This window comes from Zonotrichia leucophrys, chromosome 3, assembly GCF_028769735.1.
Source record: "Zonotrichia leucophrys gambelii isolate GWCS_2022_RI chromosome 3, RI_Zleu_2.0, whole genome shotgun sequence".
In the NCBI taxonomy this organism is placed as follows: Eukaryota; Metazoa; Chordata; class Aves; order Passeriformes; family Passerellidae; genus Zonotrichia; species Zonotrichia leucophrys.
This window is the reverse complement of record NC_088172.1, coordinates 57,487,703-57,508,344: the sequence shown is the minus strand read 5'-3', so window position 1 is coordinate 57,508,344 and position 20,642 is coordinate 57,487,703. Positions and strand designations below refer to the sequence as shown.

The following is a 20,642-nucleotide window of genomic DNA, read 5'->3' as shown; positions in this document are numbered from 1 at the left end:
ATATAAACAGATACTCAGCATGGGATAAACCAGAATCTTAACCTTGGTTCCATATTAAAAACAAGGTCACATGAGCTACAAATTCAGCGTATCAATATACTACAAACAGATATGGGAGAGGTAAGGGAGAAACATACAAGAAGGCCCAAAGAATGCAGACAAAACATCCTTGTCAAAGCAACCAGGCTGCACCTGACACCAGTAGCTATACCAGCACTGTTCTACTTCTTTCAAATGTCTAAACAATCTGAATACTGCCTTGTTTAAACAACAGCTTACAGTGATAAATATCATGTTCAAGAAAAACACCATTTCAGTAAAACCTTCAAAGAAAAAAATCGAAATATTTTCAGCTGAGAAATGAAACAAGCTCTAGTTCTAGACATACAAACAGCACATGTAGCTGTGTTACCATATTTTTTATACCACCAGTTACTTGTGTTTGAGCAGTATTTTTAATGTAAAATAAATTATATCAAAGCAAGAAAACACTTTAGTATTGTGTATATGTGTTCATGCTGGAACCACATATACATTAATTAGGAAGATTTCTGTAATTACAAAACTACCCGATAGGAAAATGACCATGAATTTTCTAAGTATCACTGACATTCACACTTCTTCACAATTTTACAAGCTATCTTGGAAATTACTTTACAAGAAGCTATAAACTTCTATTCTTAACCTATGGAAAAATAATTTTCTTGCACTTCAGAGCTACTCCTGTCCTCAAAGAACACAGGGAGCCCAAACAATAACAAATTCTAGGCTTTCAAGGTTACTTTTCCATTAAAAAAAAAAATTTAAAAAAAAAAAAATCAATCCTTGTCAGAGCTTTGATTCTTTGGGCTTTTTCAGTTTTTTCCCTTCCACACAAATCAACCAGTCAATCTGAAAAGCTGAACAGCTACTCACCTGTTCTTCCAGCAGCTCCTGCCATAAAAGCTGAATTTCTTGCAGCTTGACCCGCCGATCCTCAGTCCAACGACAAACTGCTGTCCACCGCTCACCAAGCCTCTACAAAAGCACAAAACACTCAGAAATTACTACAAACCTCACAAAGAATCTCCAAAAACAGATATTCAAAAGTGTGATTTCTGCTTCACAGTAACTTCTTTCTACATTATATCTACTTCCCTGTCCATTATTGATACTGCTGTATTGCACAGAGCTGGAGATTAACACTTTCAAAAACATTTATATATGGCCTAAACTCTGATTTTGCTCAAGTCTTCGAGCATAAAAAGGAATGAACAAAGCAGCACTAATTTTGTTTGGAAAAACTCTGTCTCACATACTCACACTTCATATGATATTCCCTAGATAGATTGTGTTCATGTCTTCCAAGTATTTCTGGTATGAGATTTTAACTTTCTTAGGAAAACAACTTACATGAAATAAGAGTTGTACTATGAATCTTCCCATTTAATGAAACTGCTGAAAGGATATACTACCAAATTACCCAAGTCATTGGGAATGCAAATAGTTTGACTAATCAGTAATAGAGCTTGAAAGTCACCAATATGCTTTTGCAGGTTTTGGCTTGAGCTGATTTAATAATTCTTTAAGTTATTATTGTTCCTGAAGGAAATGTTATTTTAAATTACTTTTTACGAGAAATTGTCTTTAAACAAAAATGTTGATTAACAATTATATGCAAATTTTTCAAGTGCCTAATAATAGAGTTTTAAAAAGAGGGCTCTAAGATTTTACCTGCAATTGTTCCTCCAGAATAGCTGTTGCACTTTCCCCACTGCTTTCATCAACAATGACCACCATGTGTGTTAGGGAGTTGACCTTCACCTGTTCTGCCTCTAGGTCACTCTGCAGGCTCTACAAAAACAAATCAGAGGTTACCAACTTTGAATGCATTTGCTCATCTGCTATTCTAGCCACAGTGACTATCACAGCTGCTGTGGCAAAAGAACTTTGGTATTTCAGATTCAACAGCTAAGCACAGATTTGACCACTGGCAATCACTGCACAGTCTAAAAACTGTAAGCAAAAGGCTGCTAGAAATGATCCCAAACCCATTCTGTTAAAATACTGTAAAAGATGGAGTGCTTTCAGTTGGATGCCCATACTTGACTAGGAGAATCACATGACAACTGCACTAACTTTCCATATGTTTGATGTTATACACAGGAGAGTTTACGTGCTTCTACGCAGGGCTGCTATTGTTAATAAGGAGGCAACACAGGGCATGCCAAACAGATATCAATAAAACCACTAATTTTTCAAGAGTTGACAATATAATTTCAAAAGTATCAACAGTGCAATAACTGACCATGATGCTCCTAATAGTTGAAAACTGCAGAAAACAGGCAGCTCAGATCAGTTTAAAGCAATCTGTAGATTTAAATATCCATACAACTTCTAAAAGAACAGATTCAATGGTTAAAGCCTACTACAAAATATCTCTGCAAGATCAACACACCTTTACAGTACTGTAAATGTCACTTATTATACCTAAGCTACTCTATGAAATACATGCCTCAAACTCTCCAGACTTTGAAAACAAAGGACAGGAAACGACACAGACTAAAAATACTCCAGTGTTCTTGTTCTGTGAGGTATGTCCCATGCTGGGGAGAAGGTCAAACCTCAGCACTGAGCATGAAAACTAAAGCTGCACCACAACAAAGGTGGACATCAAAAGGACATCTTTCTCCTTCACAAAAACATTACAGGGTAGAAAGGCTGGATTTGCACTCAAAAACTCAATTGAGAGGAAAAAACACTTTCAAAATACTGCACACATAAGAAAGCAGTGTCTAAGCACTCCCTTAGGATGTGATCCCTGCAAAAGCAGGGACTGGAATTGGTGACTTGGAAGGCCCTCATAATTTTGACTCCCACATTAAAATAATGTGCAAGACTCAAGCAGGCTTTAGTAATGTCTGCCAGTAATTAAGGGCAAGTCTGCCCACAGTACCTTTCATACTGTTCCTCACATCAACAGTTTACCAGGAGAGGCCCTATTCTCTCCACAAAGCAAGGGTAACAATTTTCCCTAAAAAAAATCCGGCATGAAGCAAATATAATAGCTCCTACCAGACAGCGGTGCTCATGTGTTAAGTTAAAGCTTCTAATTCCTTTCTACACCATCACCATCCTTTTCCAAGCACCAAATACAGCCATTTATGACTTTTGACAATCAAGTTTCTCAGTCAAGGAATCCACCAACGTACACATCTTCCAAATACTTCTCCCGTACATATTACATAACAGCAAAAGGTTTACCTTATGTTCTTCCAGCTGTTTTTGAAGTGACTCCAAATCTTCCGCTAGGAGCTGAGATTCCATTTTCTGAATGCGCTCCTCAGTGACCGTCAGCCAGTCAGACAGCTGCTGCAGCTGCTGCTTCTGGAGCTCCATCAGCATGTCGTGCAGGCTGCAGGGGGAAGCAGAGTTACTCCAGACACAGCTTTCCCCAGGAAAGCAACTAAATTCTAGCTCATATAGGAAAGAAGCAAGGCCATACATAAAGCTGCTACCTATGACCAAATAAAATTTTCCCCATTTAGCTAAGCAACACAGATAAGTATTCTTGTTTCTTAATAAAAAATGTTCATTAATTATGCAATTTATATCAGAGATTGTTTCATCCAATGGGGGTTTTCTGCTAATTAAGCCACTGTGGAAAGTCACAACAAAACACAGTTTCTCCATTGATGTGCAGCTCTTACCTTGATAACCCATACATAGGGAAAAATTCTTCTAAAAGCTTTTTAATTATGTAAATACCCATAGATATCCACATCCACTACATGCTTTATTAACAAACTTGAATTTATTTCTCATATTGTTTCAGTAGTTCATGCAACCACTGCATTTAAATACCATGTACTTAGTCTGGCACACCTACATAACAATTCATGGAATACTTCACATAATGACCAAAGAAAAAACCCAGCCAGTTATACACATTTCTTTTGTTTCATCTTAAAGTATGAAGGAGGATTTTGTGCACAAACTGAAATGTTAATTCTAAAAAAAGTCTTACAAAGGGATGCAAACCAAGTTCTCCAAAACACAGCAAGCACCAGAGGTCAGTCCTGGACCTCTAGAAGAAGCTGTGTGCCATGAACTCACCGGGACTGCCTGTCCATGCTCTCCACCCTGAGTTCCTCCCAGCGGGAGTTCAGCAGCAGCATTTGCTCCTGGATCTCAAACTCTTCTTCAGGTGACAGATTTCCCTGGGCCACCAGCTGGTTTCCAGCCTGCAGAACATTGCCCACACTGCTCTGGTGTGCAGTCAGTTCCATCATAAAACCCTGGAAATGGTACAAGCAAACATCATTGTGAGGTCCTATAAGAGTTTATGACTTGGTAAATATCCTAAAAAACTATAATGTTTGGATCAGTGCTCTAAAAGGAGCTGACACCATCAAATGCATGACCATGGCAGACCTGTTCCTTTGCTTGACACAAGATTTTCCATGCACTACAAAAACTCTGGATCCAGTGAAACAGAGAAAAAAAAACCTGACTACCTCAATGAAAGCTCTGCTGGTGAGAAGAGAGCCTTCAAGCAAAAACACCAAAAATATGAAACAGGAATTTACCTATGGCCAACAGAACATAAAACAACATCTGAAATGTATTGTAGGAAAGCAATTAGAACCCTATGAGTTAGCAACATATATTTACTGTAAATCCAGAACACCTCTTCCTTTGCTTCATGACTTTAAAACTGTAGCACAAGGAAAAAAATTTCTCCTATTGATCAGCACTCAAACTCTATATTCAATTTTATATAGTAAGCTGGCATGGGAGAAAACTAAAATCTAACATGGCAATAACCTTCTAGCAACATCAGGATGTTTTTTTCAGATTTACAACAAAGTCAAACCAAAATTTGTAAAAAAGAATAATTTGGAAGCATCAACAGACATTTCTGAAACAAACTATCCTAACCATCACAGGAGGACCACTGAATAAATTGACATAACTGTCAATTTCAGCATTACCCTTATTTAACAGCAAGTGGCATAAGGCTGACTAGGGGTTTTTTAATTGGCAGCAGGGAAGTACAACTCAGTCTGAGATCAGACTGCCTTTTTATTATGCACACCTGTAAATCAGTCACCAAAGGCTGATTTAAAAAAATTGCATTAAGGTTTCAAAGCATGCTTCAATCACGGTTCTTCTAAAAAGAACAATTTCACCTTGAATAAAGGCTAGTATATGGAAGTTCTGCAGCTTACTTACACACACACAAAAAAAGAAGCCAAACGACAACAGAAGAATTTATAAGAGAAGCTTACTTCATGGGTGGAAAATTGTTCTTTGACTTCCTCAACATCACCAGATATTTCCTCCTGCTCCCGAAACGCATCCTCAGCTGACAGCAACCATGTAAGAACTTCTTCCAGAGCAACTTGGTAGCTATCCAAGTCCATATCCACCTCTGTCACTGTGCTGGGAGTCTCTGCTCTAGAACTGTCCTGGTCTTCTTCAAGTGCCACAGTCTAAGCAGCCAAGAGGAAAGAGATGTCTTAGAAGCACACAGAACATGCCCTCCCAAATGGTATTAAAAACAGAACAACTAAGATCTCTTCCAAGCTTTCATAAAATGTTAAAAAAATCTCGGATAAATCTTAATGAGAAATGCCAAAGTCGCTATATTAAAATGCAAGTTCATTAGTAAAGAACTTGAATAGAACATACAACTTTAATCTTGCTCTGTCAACAGTGAATCTCAAAACCAACCGAAACCTCATCACTACCACGAACCACCACAAGTTCCATGGAAAACTGAGTTAAAGACTGTGGACCACCCTCCTCAGGTGATCAAGACATAGGAAACAGAGAAGCAGAAAAAAAAAACAAAAGGTAGCACAATACAAATGGAACTTTATATCTCAATAATTTTTTGTACGTGTTTCAGAAAAGAAAAAGGAAAGCAGAAAGACTGAAGTTAATGACAAACAAGTTGCTATGATTTTTTGTATTTTCCCAGTTGTGTTGCCCAGGAGAGAAGGCATAATCCAGAGAAACTGACAAACATGAAGATCAGCTAAAATTACAACTCCAAAAAAGAAAGGCTGGCTTTGACAACAAACACACCTGCTGCACACTGAATTCTCCATCCTCACACTCCTGCTTGTATCTCCTTGGAAGGGTTTCCACCTCCCGAATGTCTTCCATTGTAACTTGCTTAGGAAGGACCTCAAACAAAGAAGTTAAATACATAATAATGGACTTTTTGTCTGGAAGCTGTACAGCAACATCTGCATCAAAAAGATAAAACACAGGGAAAATAAATGAGGACAATTTTTTAAATCATTACATAGAACACAGGTAACAATTCACATATTGTCCTATCAAACAGCCTTTCATAAACTTTTAACTTAGAGACCAGTCTGGACACACATTGCAAGTACCATGAAGGAGGAAAAAAAAAAGAAAAAATAAGTTTTCTACATTTGGAAGTGAATCCACATTAGAAGTCTTGATCTTTTTGAAGTAAGAACCTAGTCATGAAGTTGCTAAGGAATAAAATCCACATGGGGAAAATTGTTCTGAAGCATCTCCCAGGCAGAAATGTATCAAGGACAGTAACTTACATAAACAAACATTTCCACTTAGGCTCTATCCCCCTTCCCATTGCCAGTCAGGTAATTTTTTCATTTTCCACACTGGAAAGAGTTTCTCTGAGCCAGGTTCACTTCTCTTGGGTTATGAACAGTACCCATTCAGTGAATTTTTTTGTTTTTCATAAGAAGGTGGTGCCCATCTCACAGAATGAACCTTTGAAGGTTCACTTCAAAGCAGAGCAACAGGTCAGTATTTTTAAGAGGAGCCATAAAGGTTTCCTGGTAAGCATTCCTAGGCAGCTACTGCTACTCAGTGTGAGCGTAAAGAACAATAAATTCTGAGCTCTTAAACTGCCCCATTCTACAGAATGCACTACTGCACCTGAAAAGCACACACCCTTGCAGGACAGCCCCCTTACCTAAAAGGAAACGAAGTCAGCATACCAACTTCACCTTCCTTACACAGTCCCTGGATGGAAAGTCAACCCAAACCTTAATATTCAAAACACCAAAGCCTACACATGTACATCTGTACCTTTACCCTAACAAATGGCATTTGCTTAAATCCAAATTTTAAAGTTTGAAAATAAATAGCACCGCACAAACTTAATAGAATTGTTATTCATACTTAGTATCAACAGAAGAAATTTCTTTTACGAGAGCTCAAAAAAAGTTTCTTGTCAAGTAAAATAACTGTATCCCACCTTCAGGATCCAACAGTTTCTCTATTCCTAAGTGGTTCTTGGCTATGTTGAAAGCATTTTCTAGTCTCTCAACCGGAGACATCTTTGTAACTTTATCCCAGCTGAACAGCTCAGGTCTAAAAGAGAAAGCAAAACAAGAATGAAAGCAAATTTATACCATAAGAAAATTCCATACCCTGCAGAATATCAAGGTAGGCATATGATAGTAGCTACCCAAATAATATATTCATACATATATATACCAAATACCAACTTAAGTGCATATACACAAATGCAAAAAAAAAAGCTCGATTCTCACTTATTAGTAACAATCTGATGATCACAAATTAATTGACTGCATGCTCACAGCAACATCATCCTACCATTCCATGTAGTAAACAAAGTCATGGACTGAAACGGGAGATTAAATACCACTAGCAAGAACACAAGCTTTGTTTAAAATTTATCCCAGAACAGTTTTCCTCAATTGTTTCTTTTACAGCATTACTATTACTACACATTTTCTGCATCAAGCACTGCTGGGTAATCAAGAGTCACTCTGTTCCTGGAAAACCTCATTCCAAACTTGTGATGTGGCTCAGTGACCACCCCAGGCCATCACAGCCAGCAATCTCCACCCCACTTGCTCACTCTTCGCCATGGTCTTTTTCCCCCAGTAACAAACAACAGCCTACAAGAAAACATCCCATCACAGGTGCTCATGAGCCCCAGTGCAAACCAGGCCAAGGAGCTGGGCAATTTGCAGTGCCAGCAGCCGTCATCTAAGATCAGTGATAGCCCAAAGGCATCTCCAGTCCAGCTGTGCGCCCAAAACACACTGGTGGGTCTCAAGGGGAAAGAGCAGAGCACACAACAGGAAGCAGAGGGAGCAAACAGGGCCCATTCCTAGCAGTGCCTACACCTGTGGGGCATGACCAGCCAAGTGCTGCAGCAGCACAGCTGCAGAGCCATTTAAACACCTTGCATTCTCCTGCAACAGTGGCTTCTCATCAAAACACTGCTATCGATTCTGTACTTTATAGAACTGGGGGAGGAAGAGATGGGCTTGCCTTTAATTCTTTTAATATTTGATTCAGTTGTAAATTGACTTAGAGTATGCTCTATCATCAGTCAAGTCATTACATTTGTGAAACAGGATGTCCCTAAGCCAACAGAGCCTAAAAAGCAAAAAGAAGAAAGCAAGGTGAGCAGGAACAAAAATATGCATAGAAGCTCATGGAAAACTATACATCCATGCAAAAGCAGCAAGGAGAACCACAGACTCATGTAAGTCTTTAGTAGACAGTGACTTTGAAAACAAAATAATAGATCACAACTAGGTACTTACCTAAGAGTAAGAAAAGCAAAACAAAAAGCAGAATTCAATTCAAAGAGGAGCTAAGCTAATATTAGTAAATTCAAGAGAGCAGTACGGTAAAATGCTAATAAAATTATATGAGGTAATAGGTTACTTACATGCTGTAAGTGTTACAAAATTATTAGATATTGTAGCCAAGAGGTAGTACAACTAACAATTGCTGATAGATACATAATGAGAAAAGGTATTAAATCTCGTAATGGAATCCAAGATTCTCCTCTTTCAAGTGTCATATTAAGCTAAAATATAAAAGCAGTATTGAAAAATACCTCTTAGGTAGGGAAGCACTACTGTAAGTTAAATAGCTTTGTTGTCCTATCATTTCTGCAACCTGCCCCAATCTCCTTGTTCCTTGCAAGTGCTTTTAAATTCTCTCCTTCAAAGCTGAAAAGAGAAACCCAGCTAAAGATTTCTTTAAACTATGGGGAAAATGGTGCTTCTCTGACTAAAGGACTTGTGCCCAGGGACAACAAAGCTGAATTCTGACATGCCAGCAGCTGTCAGGCTCCAAGGAATATGGAATAAAAGGCTCAGACCCAGATTTTAGGAAATCACAGGAAAGCACAGTTACTGAGTCAAAAGCTTTCAGCTGAGGCTTTTGCTGCTTAACAAGTGCTCTGAAAAGGGTAGAGACTTCAGATCCTGCAAAGCCTAAGCACACAGTTAAAACAAAAGAACAACAAACAGCCTAAAACTAATTTTTCTGCTTCTCTCAGGTCACCTAGGTTTCATTTGTGTCTAAAGCTGGCACACTCTCCATCACAAAGCTTCACACATTTAGCAGCAGAGCAAGGCCACTACAGGCAGTTGTGCTGATAGGAAAACTTCACCACAACTGCTCACACAATCCAGGGGAGGGACTTTGCAATACTCGTGATAAATTCCAGCGAGAGGTTTGGCAGTATTGCTCTGTCCTTGCACAGCAGCGCTGCCAAACTTGCAGCAGCCCTCAGAGTGGTGCTGGCCCTCCTTACACAGCCATGCAGGCTGAACACAAGCCAGCCCTGGTCCACAAGACACAGAGACGTGTCAGGCAGACCTGTCCTGAAGCCAGCAAGCCTGTGACAGAGCCTGCTGCGGTTACCACAGGCCAAATGGGCACTTTAGAGCAGGCTCAAAGTGGGTGTATGTTCTGGAAACACTTGGCATCTGCTGGGTGTAAATCTGAGCGTTTGTAAAGCATTTGCTGTGTCAAATACCTGGCGACCAGGAGCTCTGGTTAAATTCTAGAAATTATTATACCATTTCCACATTAAAATGGTTATTTATGGGTAAGAACAGTCAGACCTTGCAAAGCAATGAGCTGACTTCATTTAAGAGACACAGGATTAGAATCGATTGTGCAGATGATCTCAAAGAGATTTTTAAAAAGGAAGTAAAAAAAAAAGTATGCAACTTTAACAGAATGTGTAATGATGATTTATTTAACTTCTGAAGATTCTTGCAAAAATCAGAACAAACACAAAAGATCTGTGCAAAGAAACTTTAACTCTATTCCTTATAAAGTATAATGAACAAACTAAAGGATATTCTACAGATACCCAAAGAGTTTGATATTCTGCCCCACAGTTCTCCTGAAAGAACTGCATACATCATCTATCAAGCACATTCTATTAAAAAACACCAGAAAAGCTACAGAGCCTCTCATTTCTTCATTTTGAAGGTTCTGTATCTTCTTATTGAAATCATATGGCAATCTCCAAGGGAAGAAATATTTCTTTTCACAAAGGAGAACAGGTAGGAGAGAAATTCAGGCAAAGAAGATGGTCAACTCCTCCTTCCCAACAGAGACCCTTTCAATATATTCACTGTAAAATGCACACCAAAGGCTATGTAAACCCACTCCAATTAGCAAATGTTTGTGCATGTGCAGGAACTCAGTGTTACACTCCTGCCTTGGCTACAGCCTTTGCAATATGCTGGCAATGTCCCACCACTGCTATTGTTACCACAAAAAAAGACAAACAAACAAGAATCCTGGAAAATGAATCACTGAAATAGGCCAGAAGCTGTCAAATGTTCAAGCACAAAGACACAGAAAAAAAGCTGTTTACTTCACTAAGTCAAAGACAAGCTGTTTGCCACTTACTTATGTCTGTGAATCACAGCATTAAAGGCAAGTCCATCAGCCCAGCTCGTGGTGAAGTTCAAAACATTGACCTGGCTGTAAGGTCTGGTGGACTGGCGAACCCAGCTCAGCAGTATCTTCTCACTGTTGGTCTGCTGCAAATCTGACATGATGTTCTTCATGACATCCTTCACCTGCAAGACAGCAACAACCACACCTTACAGACATATGCCCCACTTTTTCTCCTTGCAAAACCAAACTACTGCACAAATCAAAGGGGCTTCCCCATGAAAAGCTATGAATCAAACTCCAATTCCTCACATGAAATTTGGGACTAGCAGTCTTCAGGCCATCTTTGCCCTCTACTGCTTACAAAAGCCAGTGATGCTTTGTGTAATAATGGCACATTACTCGTACATTACGATCTTCTCACTCTCCTTGGTGCTGTCTGTTCTAAGCATAGGGAATAACACTCCTCACTGCCTTGTGCTGTGGTTCCACCAGTAAACAAACTCCAAAAATACAGCTTGTATAGGTTTTCTGCAAGAAGAGGATATCTGCTCATTCTGCAAAAATAGTTTGTTGTTTGGGTGCTAGTTATACACATCTACCAAAGCCCCTACAAGTTAATTCAATGATCTTCCCAAATACTTAGATAAACCAGGAACAATTCAACCTGTAAGACTAACAAACCTACAAAGCAGCTGTAAGATGCAAGACAAACACAGCTACCTAAGCAGTAAAACACTACCTGCCTCAAGCCCTTGAGGGAGGAATAGAAATACAATGCTTCAGCCCGAAAAGCCTCTCTGCAATTCACACCAGCAGGAACTAAACTGAGCAGCTGAGCACAACTGGGCACATACAAGAATACAGATCATGGGAGGCAGCCAATAGACTTCAAGCAGAAACCAAATACCGGCCTGCCTTTATTTACCAGCCCAAAATAGAAGCAGTATTTTCTGCCACCAAAAGCCTGGGAAGGTTTGAGAAACTCACAGCAGAACAATGTACGTGATTCCTGGAAAGGAAGAGCTCTCACAGCAGCCTCTCACCTGCCAGTGCAAGATAATGCTCCAAAGCAGCCCCAGCGTCAGCTTGTGATTCCCATCAACGATGTCAGTTCCTCCAATATTCACCAACTCCACCTGGAGAGGTTGAATCAACTCTCTATTAAACACTTATCACAGCTCCAAGTAACAACCCCACCCCACATCCTTGGCTGTCCAGCCAAGTATTACCAAGTGCTCGGAAATAAAAAGTAGTTGAAGAGAAAAGCAGAGTTGACAGAAAATTGTTCATCTGAACTTGTCATGACAACTGCTTAAATAAACTTAACATTAACTGCTTAAACTGCATGACAAAAGATGGCACTAAATAAGATTTTCCACAGGAAGAGTTTTATTCTCTCCTCTAAATATACAGGTGCATACTAGCAGTCAAAAAACTGAAAAACAGAAATTCAAGCATGAAGAACCTGAAAGGAAAATAAAAGTTAAACAAGTTTAGTCCTAAGTTATTTTTATATTTTAATTTGATTTACAAATCAAAAAAGTTGACTTTCCTTACCTGGAACCATTCTGCTTAAAGGACGAGGTTCACAGGATTACTTGATCACCTACACCCTAGGTTTGTCCAATCCTTGCAATATATATTTAAACACTTTTATAAATTATTTCACAAGTTATGAATATTGCATAGCCCACAAACTCTCAAACAACAGAATGCAACTGCTTCTCAGTGGATGCCTTTTCCCTCCATCATAACACACAACACACTTTTTAATGAAGCAAAGCAGTAGGCACAAATCAACTACATGACCCTAACAACCTTCAGCTAACTAAGATCATCTGTTTACTTCCAGAAACCCACATGCTGTCACCTTCAGGAAGAAATAATTAATTATTGCAATTCAGTATTGTTTCATTTATTGCTCTAATAAATCAATTTCAAGCTAAAAAACTAATTATTTAGCCTTTAAAAAGTTAATCAATATTTACAGTACCTCAAAGAACAAAAAGAACCCACTGCCAGCTTTGTCTGCTTCCAAGAAATATGACACTAGTCCACCAACAAAGAGAGGAAATTGCAGTATAATACAGCATGTTGTATCACTCTTCAATAAGCAGTTTATATAAATATGCCCATGCTTTCTTGTATTTGATGTATTTTATTTCCACAATGATCTTATTACATTATTTTAGTAACCTGACATTCACAAATAGAAATTCTAAGTATAGACAGCACACTTACCAGGAATTGTTTGTCAAAAAAGGAAGAAAAACTAAAACCACTTTACTATAGAACTACTGTCTTCCAGGCATTAAAAACAAATATTAAGCTAAATAATTACAACTTTTATTTTTCTTAAAGTATGATTTGATTTTGTTTGCTTGATTGCTCTTCTGACCAGTCCCCAAAGCTCAAATTAGAAAGACTATACGTTTGACACAGATGACAAAAATCAATGAAAAGACCCTCCTGGAAATGGAGAGCAGGATAGAGCCACAAAACCTGCCATCCCCTTACAGATTCCTGCACAAGTTATGCAGCATTATTTGAAATTATTTTTTTGTTCTGCTGTTTCCTTGAAGCAAAGTTTCAAGGCACCTTTTTCTTAGGAGTTGCACACATCTCAAGAAAGCACAGTTTTGTGATTAGTAATTTACTAACATTATTAAGTTTGCATTTTAAGATCCCACAAAATTGCTGCACAGTGAAATTCTACATCATATAAGAAACTAAGAACAGTTTACCCATCTCGATTAGGTCGCATTTTAGATACAAAAAACCTTTACTCTCTGCATTCTGAACTCATTTCCATACAAAAATAAACTAAATAATCTCTCAAAAAGCTGTGGAAAAACATGCTCACATTGTTCTGATGCAAGACTTGCAGTACTCGGTTGACGTTATTTAAGGCATGTACTCGGGTGGAACCTCGTTCTTTAGGCTGAAAATAAAAAGTTACAATCTGTTCAACATCAGAATTAATGGACATATCAAACAAGATTAGAGAAAAAAATCTCCAGATTTTCACTTCTTTCTTTTAGTAGTAGTAAGAAAACCCAAACAAGATCATCCACAACAATTTCAGAATGAAAACTGGTCAGAACAATATTCCCTAGCCAAAGGCACAGGACAGGCCTTGGATTCAAAATGTGTTTCAGCTCATCTTCCGTAAGTCCAAAATTTTTATTCCCAGCATCCACAGAATTATAAACCAGCAATGCAAAGGCAAAGGAAGAGTTCCTGGGGAAAATCTGAGTCTTTTGAACATTTGCCAGAGTACTTGAAATTTTCTGGCTCCCAAGAGAGAACAAGCAGCAATTTGTTTTTCTGGCACCAAAAGCCTGCTAAATCTTTGCATACTGGGAAGAAGTTATGCTTCCTGACTTTCCCTTCCTTTTAATATCAGGGGGAATATTAAAAAAAAAAAAGAAAAAAAAAACTCCACAACCGAAAAATAAAATCCCACCAAAAAAAACAAACCTTCAACTCGACAATTCCTGCCACTCCATTTTCTTTTAATCATCATAATTTTATTCCTGTGGCAGAAAGTGATCATACTGCAAGAGCATGGAGCTGAACTTGGAACACAGTAATCAACTTAAAAACAAAAAACTCATGTTGTTTTCATCCTACTTCAAATCACACCATAAATTATTAAAAGTAGTAGTTAAACACATCTGCTTAAAAAATAAAGTATGCTTGCAATGTGAAATTTTGTATGACTGGAGGTTCCTCATAAGGGCCATAAACAAATTTGAAACTTAGTATAAATAGTTAAATCAAGAATTTAATCCCAAGTAATGGCACAGGTTTCACCATATTTTTTGCATCTTTCTGAAGAGCCATTAATGTTAGCAGGGGAAGAGTTTTCAGCCACATGCACTTTCCCATACACATTTTGAGCAGTTTTCAGCCTTTTCCTGTCTCTAGACAACACAATTTTTCAATGGAGATGCAAATTTTTACCTACTAGCAGTTGTCTTTTTACTTTCTTTTTGTTCTTTAAGGGATCTTTCACGGGCTTACTAGAAGCCCACAGGGATCCAGCTGAACACAGGTCAACCTGATCATCCAAAATCAGACCTTTAAAAGATCTCTCCTAAAAACATACACTATGTTTGCCATGTGAACACCACCACTGATTTTACATGCTTTGCTAGACAGTATGTAAACCCTCAAGAGAGGGTCAGGGAGGTCAGCCTGATGCTGTATCTCATGAGTGGAGTTCATGGGAATTTCACTGGAACTGTAGAGAACAAGTACACATTACAAGCAAATTAATGTTTTAAATAAATTAAATTTTTTTAAAAAAAACACATGCCTCAGTTTGTGTTGTGTTTATTCATTGGTCTGGGTTTTTTTTAATAAATGGAAATATGACTCAGATGTTTCTCTTACCAGAGGTTTCCCCGTCAGACCCTCCAAAAGGTCCAAAAGCTTCCTTCCATCTTTGAGATCTGTGAACATGTCTTTCACTGGGGCCTTCCCACTCTGCAGAAGAAAAAAAAAAGAGTAATAAAAACAATGTTTAAGCAGAACGTCCCTAAAAAATATATGCTTTTTCCTTTGTATCTTTTTATCATTTCTTAATTGGCACTAAAAGTAGTGAATGAAAGCTAGGGGACAGCTACAATGATCAAGAAGGAACTCTTCCCTTTTAAAGTGTTATTTTCTTTCTTCCCTATCACTGTGGTTCTGCGCATCAGCAGCCTTATAATAAGGAACCAAATCAGTGCATCCTGGCTTAGATTAGGGTGGATGCATGAACATGCAAAGATGGCAAAGAAAGAAAACTTGGCAAGTTTGAGGAATCATTTGAGAAGGAATGCTTGGTTTGGCTGCATCTAAAGGAAGAAGAAACAGAGGCATATCAGAAAGCTATTGGAACAATTTCTGTCAGATTTAAAATAAAGGACAAAAAATTACTTGGAATTGAGCCCTGTGTAAGGTGTCACTGTTCTACAAAGACCAGTAGATCAAAAGGTATGATATTTATTGAAACAAATTAATCTCTTTCTCTACCACAGAAATGAATCATAATGTGAAACCCAGAGGTATTCTAAATTATAAATTTCTAATTTTTACTTTCTTTGGGAGTGGAGGGACTGTACAAAAATCATGGCAGATGAGAGTAGAATCATGTTAACCTTTTCCATGCTTCCTTTTTATATTATCTCTTCTTAGAGCATAAGAAATTTACTGTGGGACAGTTCTACAGGGCAGGGGGAGAAGACACAGCCAGCCAGCAACTAAGTGCATTTGCTTTGTAATATTCACCTGCTGGCTGCCAAGAAATCGATTAAACTACTGCTTTCAGTGTCCCTTCCAAGTGCCAATTTGAGGAGAAGAAAAATATTTTCTAAGTACCACAAAAAACTCCAATATTGTTTTTTTCCTGACTTTTTAACACTGCTCTTCAGAAAGAAGGCTGTCAAAGACCCACCTTACATGACATAAATTAGCTGGCATAGATCTCTCCTGTCTCCACTTCTCTCCTCCTGCCCTACAGCTGCTGGTAATTGCCAAATACTGGCTAACAAATCAGAAAAAAGGAGAACTGAACAGCTCAATGAACCCTTTTGGTAAATGTCTGGTTTTCCCCAAAATTCATATGGGTTTTTCTTAGGTGCCCCATTTAGTTAGATTTGATACTACAAAAACTACCAACACAAAAAAAAGTCACAGTTGAACAGCCACAAAGAAATATTTTAGTTTCCTGTACAAAAATATAACTGAATGTAACAATTTCAACCAGCTGAACAGTGGTAAGTATGATCTTCCTCTCAGAGCACATACTTTTCACAGATGATTCAGATGCTTCACAGCTGCACAGCAACTAAACTAAATTTTTAAAGCATGCTGGAGCCTACAACAGGACAACTGGCTGCTGAGATGAGGAGAGACCAGTGGCTGCTGTCTACCTGGACTTCAGCAAATCTTTTGACACAGTCTCACATCATATCCACATAGGCAAACTCAGGTGTGCGAACTGGACAGGTGAAAGGTGATTGAGAACTGGCTGAATAGCAAATCCCAGAGGGTCCCAATAATTGGCACAGGGTCTATTTGGCGGCCTGTCACTTGTGATGTCCCCTAAGGTTCAACAGGAGGGCCAGTACTGTTTAACTTCTCCATCAATGACTTGGATGAAGGGACAGATGCCTCCTTAGCATAGTTCATAGATGACACAAAGCTGGAGGAGTGGCCAATACCCCACAGGGCTGTGCAGTCACTCAGAGGGACCTCAACAGGTCAGAGAGATGGGTAGAGGGGAACTGTGTGGAATTCAACAAAGGCAAGTGCAGGGTCCTGAACCTAGGGAGGAATAAGCTCATGCACTGGTACAGGCTTGGGCTGATCTGCTGGGAAGCAGCTCTGTGGAGAAGGACCTGGGAGTCCTGGTGGTCAACAAGCTGTCCACAAGCCAGCAGTATGCACATGAAGCTAAGGAGGCCAATGGTATCCTGAGGACATTGGGAAGAACACTGCCAGGAGGTCAAGAGAGGTGTTTCTCTACTCATCCCTAGTGAGGCCACATCTCATTAGGTGTGTGTGAGACTCACAAGTGCTATGTCCAGCTCTGGGCACACCAGTACCAAAGTGATGAACTCCTGGAGTAGCTCCAGCAAAGGGCAACAAAGTTGATCAAGGGACTGGAGCATCTCTGTATAGTATAGGTCGCCTTTCAGTCCTAGTAAAATATCAGTATTGTACATGAATATCTGTATATAGGCCTTGCCCTGATAAGCCCCGGTTGTTCTTGATGGGCTTCAGTGGGCTGCAGCTGCGGCTAGTGAAGATAACTGGGATAAAAGGGGCTGGGTTGGCCAGTCAGGGAGATCCTTGAAGGAGTCCTGACTAAGAAGGAACAGCATGCAGAAGAAGGAGTCCATGCTGTGAAGATCTGCAGCCGTAAGGAGGTATGGGACTTTAGAAATATGATAACAGTACAGTACTCTAGAAATATAATAACAACATCTCTTTACGTGGAAAGTCTCAGGGAGCTGGGCTGTTCAGCCTCGAGAAGAGACAACTGAGACATGATCAGTGTCTGTAGGTACCTGAAGGGAATGTCCCAAGAAGATGGAGCCAAGCTCTTCCCAGCAGAGCAATAGGACAAGAGGTAACAGGCAGAAACTGACATAAATTTCACCCGAACATAAGAAATACCTTCCTTGTGCAGGTGTTCGCAAACAGAACAGATTACCCAGAGAGGCTGTGGAATTTCCCTCACTGGAGATGTTCAAAAAAATATCTGGATGCAATCCTGAGTAACACGCTCTAGGGCTCTCTGCTTGAGCATGGTGTAACACAGGAGGAGATCAGCCACAGAGCAATCAACCAGTAAAATTTAGTTTACATTTGGTGTGCATCACCACACTGAAGACAGTAAAAACAGGTTGCTAAGGGCACAAGGAAATTGTTCCTATGACCAGAAAAGCAAGCAGTAGGAGCTAACAGAGGTCTCTGGATGTAGTACTAATCAAAAACTCATTGTCAAGCAAAAAACTAAAAAACAACCAAACATCTTAGTCATTGAAGTGTGGGCCTCTCCAGAGCAGGGTAGAGGGGAATGATCACTTCCACTGACCTGCTAGCCACACTTCTTTTTATGAAGCCCAGGCTATTGTTGGCTTTCTGAGCTGAAGAACACATTGCTGCCTCATGTCTAGTTTTTCATCCACCAGTTCCCCCAAGTCCTTCTCCACAGGGCTGCTACTAATCTATTCATCTCCCAGTCTGTACAGATACTGGGAAGGCCAGGATGCAGGTGCAGGCCAGGACCACATACCTGGACTCACCATACTTCACAGGATTCATATAGGCCCCACTTCTCTAGGCTGAAGTCTTTCTGGGTCACCTCCATTCCCACTTGCACATCCACTGCACTTGCTGAGGGTGGTGTCATCTGCAAACTTCCTGAGGGCATACTCAAACCCACTTCATGTCATTGGTGATACTGAACCCTTCAGATCACATTATGGATGCCTGAGGGACAGCACTTATTTCTGATCTCCATTTGGACATTGAGCAATTGACTGCAAATCTTCGGATGCAGCTGCCTAGGCAATTTTTCATTTATTTAACAGTCCATTCATCAAACCCCTATCTCTCCAATTTAGTGACAAATGACGTTGTGGGAGACACTATCAAAGGCCCTACAGAAGGAAAGCCTTTATAATTATACAATTAATTATAATTATATATCATTAGAACAGAACACACATATATAACACCGAAACTGAGAATGCTATAGCCATATAGCCTCAATCAATTTGTTGCCTTAGGTCCTGAAGTTAAAAAGGATTTGGAACTACTGGAAAAGCAGAACAACACCTCATCTAATACAGTGCAACAAGAGTATTGAGAGGATACAGTCTTCTTTCTTTGCTTCCATGCCCTCACTTCACATGCATGAAAATAAGCTGAATGACTTCCTGCTTTCAGTCCTTCATTTCAACAGGTCATGGTATGTTCCAGCCCTACGCAATGCTCCCTGCTGTGATGGTGGAAATAATTTCATCTGCTTTCTCAGGAGAATGACTTTTTCATTTTGATGACCATCAGAGCACCATGTTTTGCTGTCAGTTCAAAGAGTCAACAGAAGAGTATTAAATTATTTCTGCACACTAAGCTACTCATTCCTGGTTTGTTCAAGTACCCACTATCCTCAAAACACACAATGCAATACACAAAGCCTCTGTATTTAGTGACATCTAGTAAATGCTCTCCGAGGGAAAGATGTTAGCTTACAGGATGTATTCTCCCACATGCAAGGTGACTCAAGTTTGCTAAGAAAGGGTTGCAACACCCACCCCACCAAGCCTATCACCACCTCCAAAGAAGCATACCCACCAGGAAAGCTGGAAACCTGTTTCTTCAGCTTCCCACACCCACCTGAATCCCATGCACACACCTGGTGGCAGCTGCCACCCAGGCAGCCTCAGCTGTCCCATCAGGGCACAAAGCCAGCCCTAACAGTCAGCTGATGTCCCAATGGAGCAGAGACTGCACAGGCACAGCATCCTGTTCTACTCACACTGCCTCCTCCCAGTCATGCATTTTTCTCATACCTGAATGCACATTTCCATGCAGGATCTGCTATGTGAGCCATATAGTCTGCAGTCAGAAACATCACTACTCTGTCCTCCAGTGCAGCTGGATACTGGACTGCTTTCCTGGGATGCAGTTTGAGAGCAACCCACTGTGCTTCAGGAAGTCTTCTACTTTCTTTATGCAAACAGAACAGCTACAGATTCCAGCTTCTGACGGCCACATGACTCAAAGTTTATTAAGCATAGAAGGGTGCAGGAAAATAATTTCTTTAAATGGCAGCCCCAAGTGATAGTCCCATACCCTTATTTCTCAAGAGATGACAAGGAAAAATTCTGGGGCAAAGCTGTCCAAGCAGCCATGCATGCCCTCTTGTGCCAGGTACGAGCCAGCCCTGAGCCAGGCCAGGCTGCTGCCATCACCCTCTCTTTGTGATAAAACCCACACAGAGCCCCATCACCTCACAAGCAATGCCCACCACCGAGCCTACTGGGACAGGCTGCTGTGGCAGTGCAAGGGCAATCTGGGAGCTGCACTACACGGCCCCTAAGGCTGGACCTGTACTTCTACTCCAGGGGCCATCACCTGAACCCTGGCTCTGACCCAGCAGTCTGACTCCCATCAGGGCACCTGCTCCATGCACACTGCACTGGGGTGAAGCAGGCAGCCCTGAGACCAGCTGGGGCAGGCTGATGTGCTGCTGCAAAGAGCCTGGGCTCTGGGGGAGGACAGAAGGCAAGCCACAGGGCTCTGTAGCTAGCTTGCTTCCTTAACCATACCTACCCCCATCCATAATGCTCACTCCTAACACCCAGAAAATAATCTGGCCTTCTGAAAAATGAAGTCTGTAGCTACAGATACACACACAAATAAATACACAATCTGCAGCATGCAAAAAGCACATG

General features: G+C 40.1%; 1 protein-coding gene across 4 annotated transcripts in view; it reads right to left on the bottom strand.

Annotated features, from left to right (window-relative positions):
• The window catches only part of UTRN (utrophin), a 341,485-nt gene that overhangs the window by 253,749 nt on the left and 67,094 nt on the right, over positions 1-20,642 (bottom strand). For all 4 annotated transcript variants that reach the window (XM_064708388.1, XM_064708386.1, XM_064708389.1 and 1 more), the window contains 11 exons: positions 15,082-15,174; positions 13,547-13,624; positions 11,727-11,819; positions 10,693-10,865; positions 7,247-7,362; positions 6,073-6,236; positions 5,271-5,474; positions 4,096-4,277; positions 3,244-3,394; positions 1,714-1,833; positions 916-1,017 (listed from right to left, as the gene is read on the bottom strand). In XM_064708388.1, coding sequence (XP_064564458.1) covers positions 916-1,017; positions 1,714-1,833; positions 3,244-3,394; positions 4,096-4,277; positions 5,271-5,474; positions 6,073-6,236; positions 7,247-7,362; positions 10,693-10,865; positions 11,727-11,819; positions 13,547-13,624; positions 15,082-15,174 — 1,476 coding nt within the window. The remainder of the gene's footprint in view (positions 1-915; positions 1,018-1,713; positions 1,834-3,243; positions 3,395-4,095; positions 4,278-5,270; positions 5,475-6,072; positions 6,237-7,246; positions 7,363-10,692; positions 10,866-11,726; positions 11,820-13,546; positions 13,625-15,081; positions 15,175-20,642) is intronic.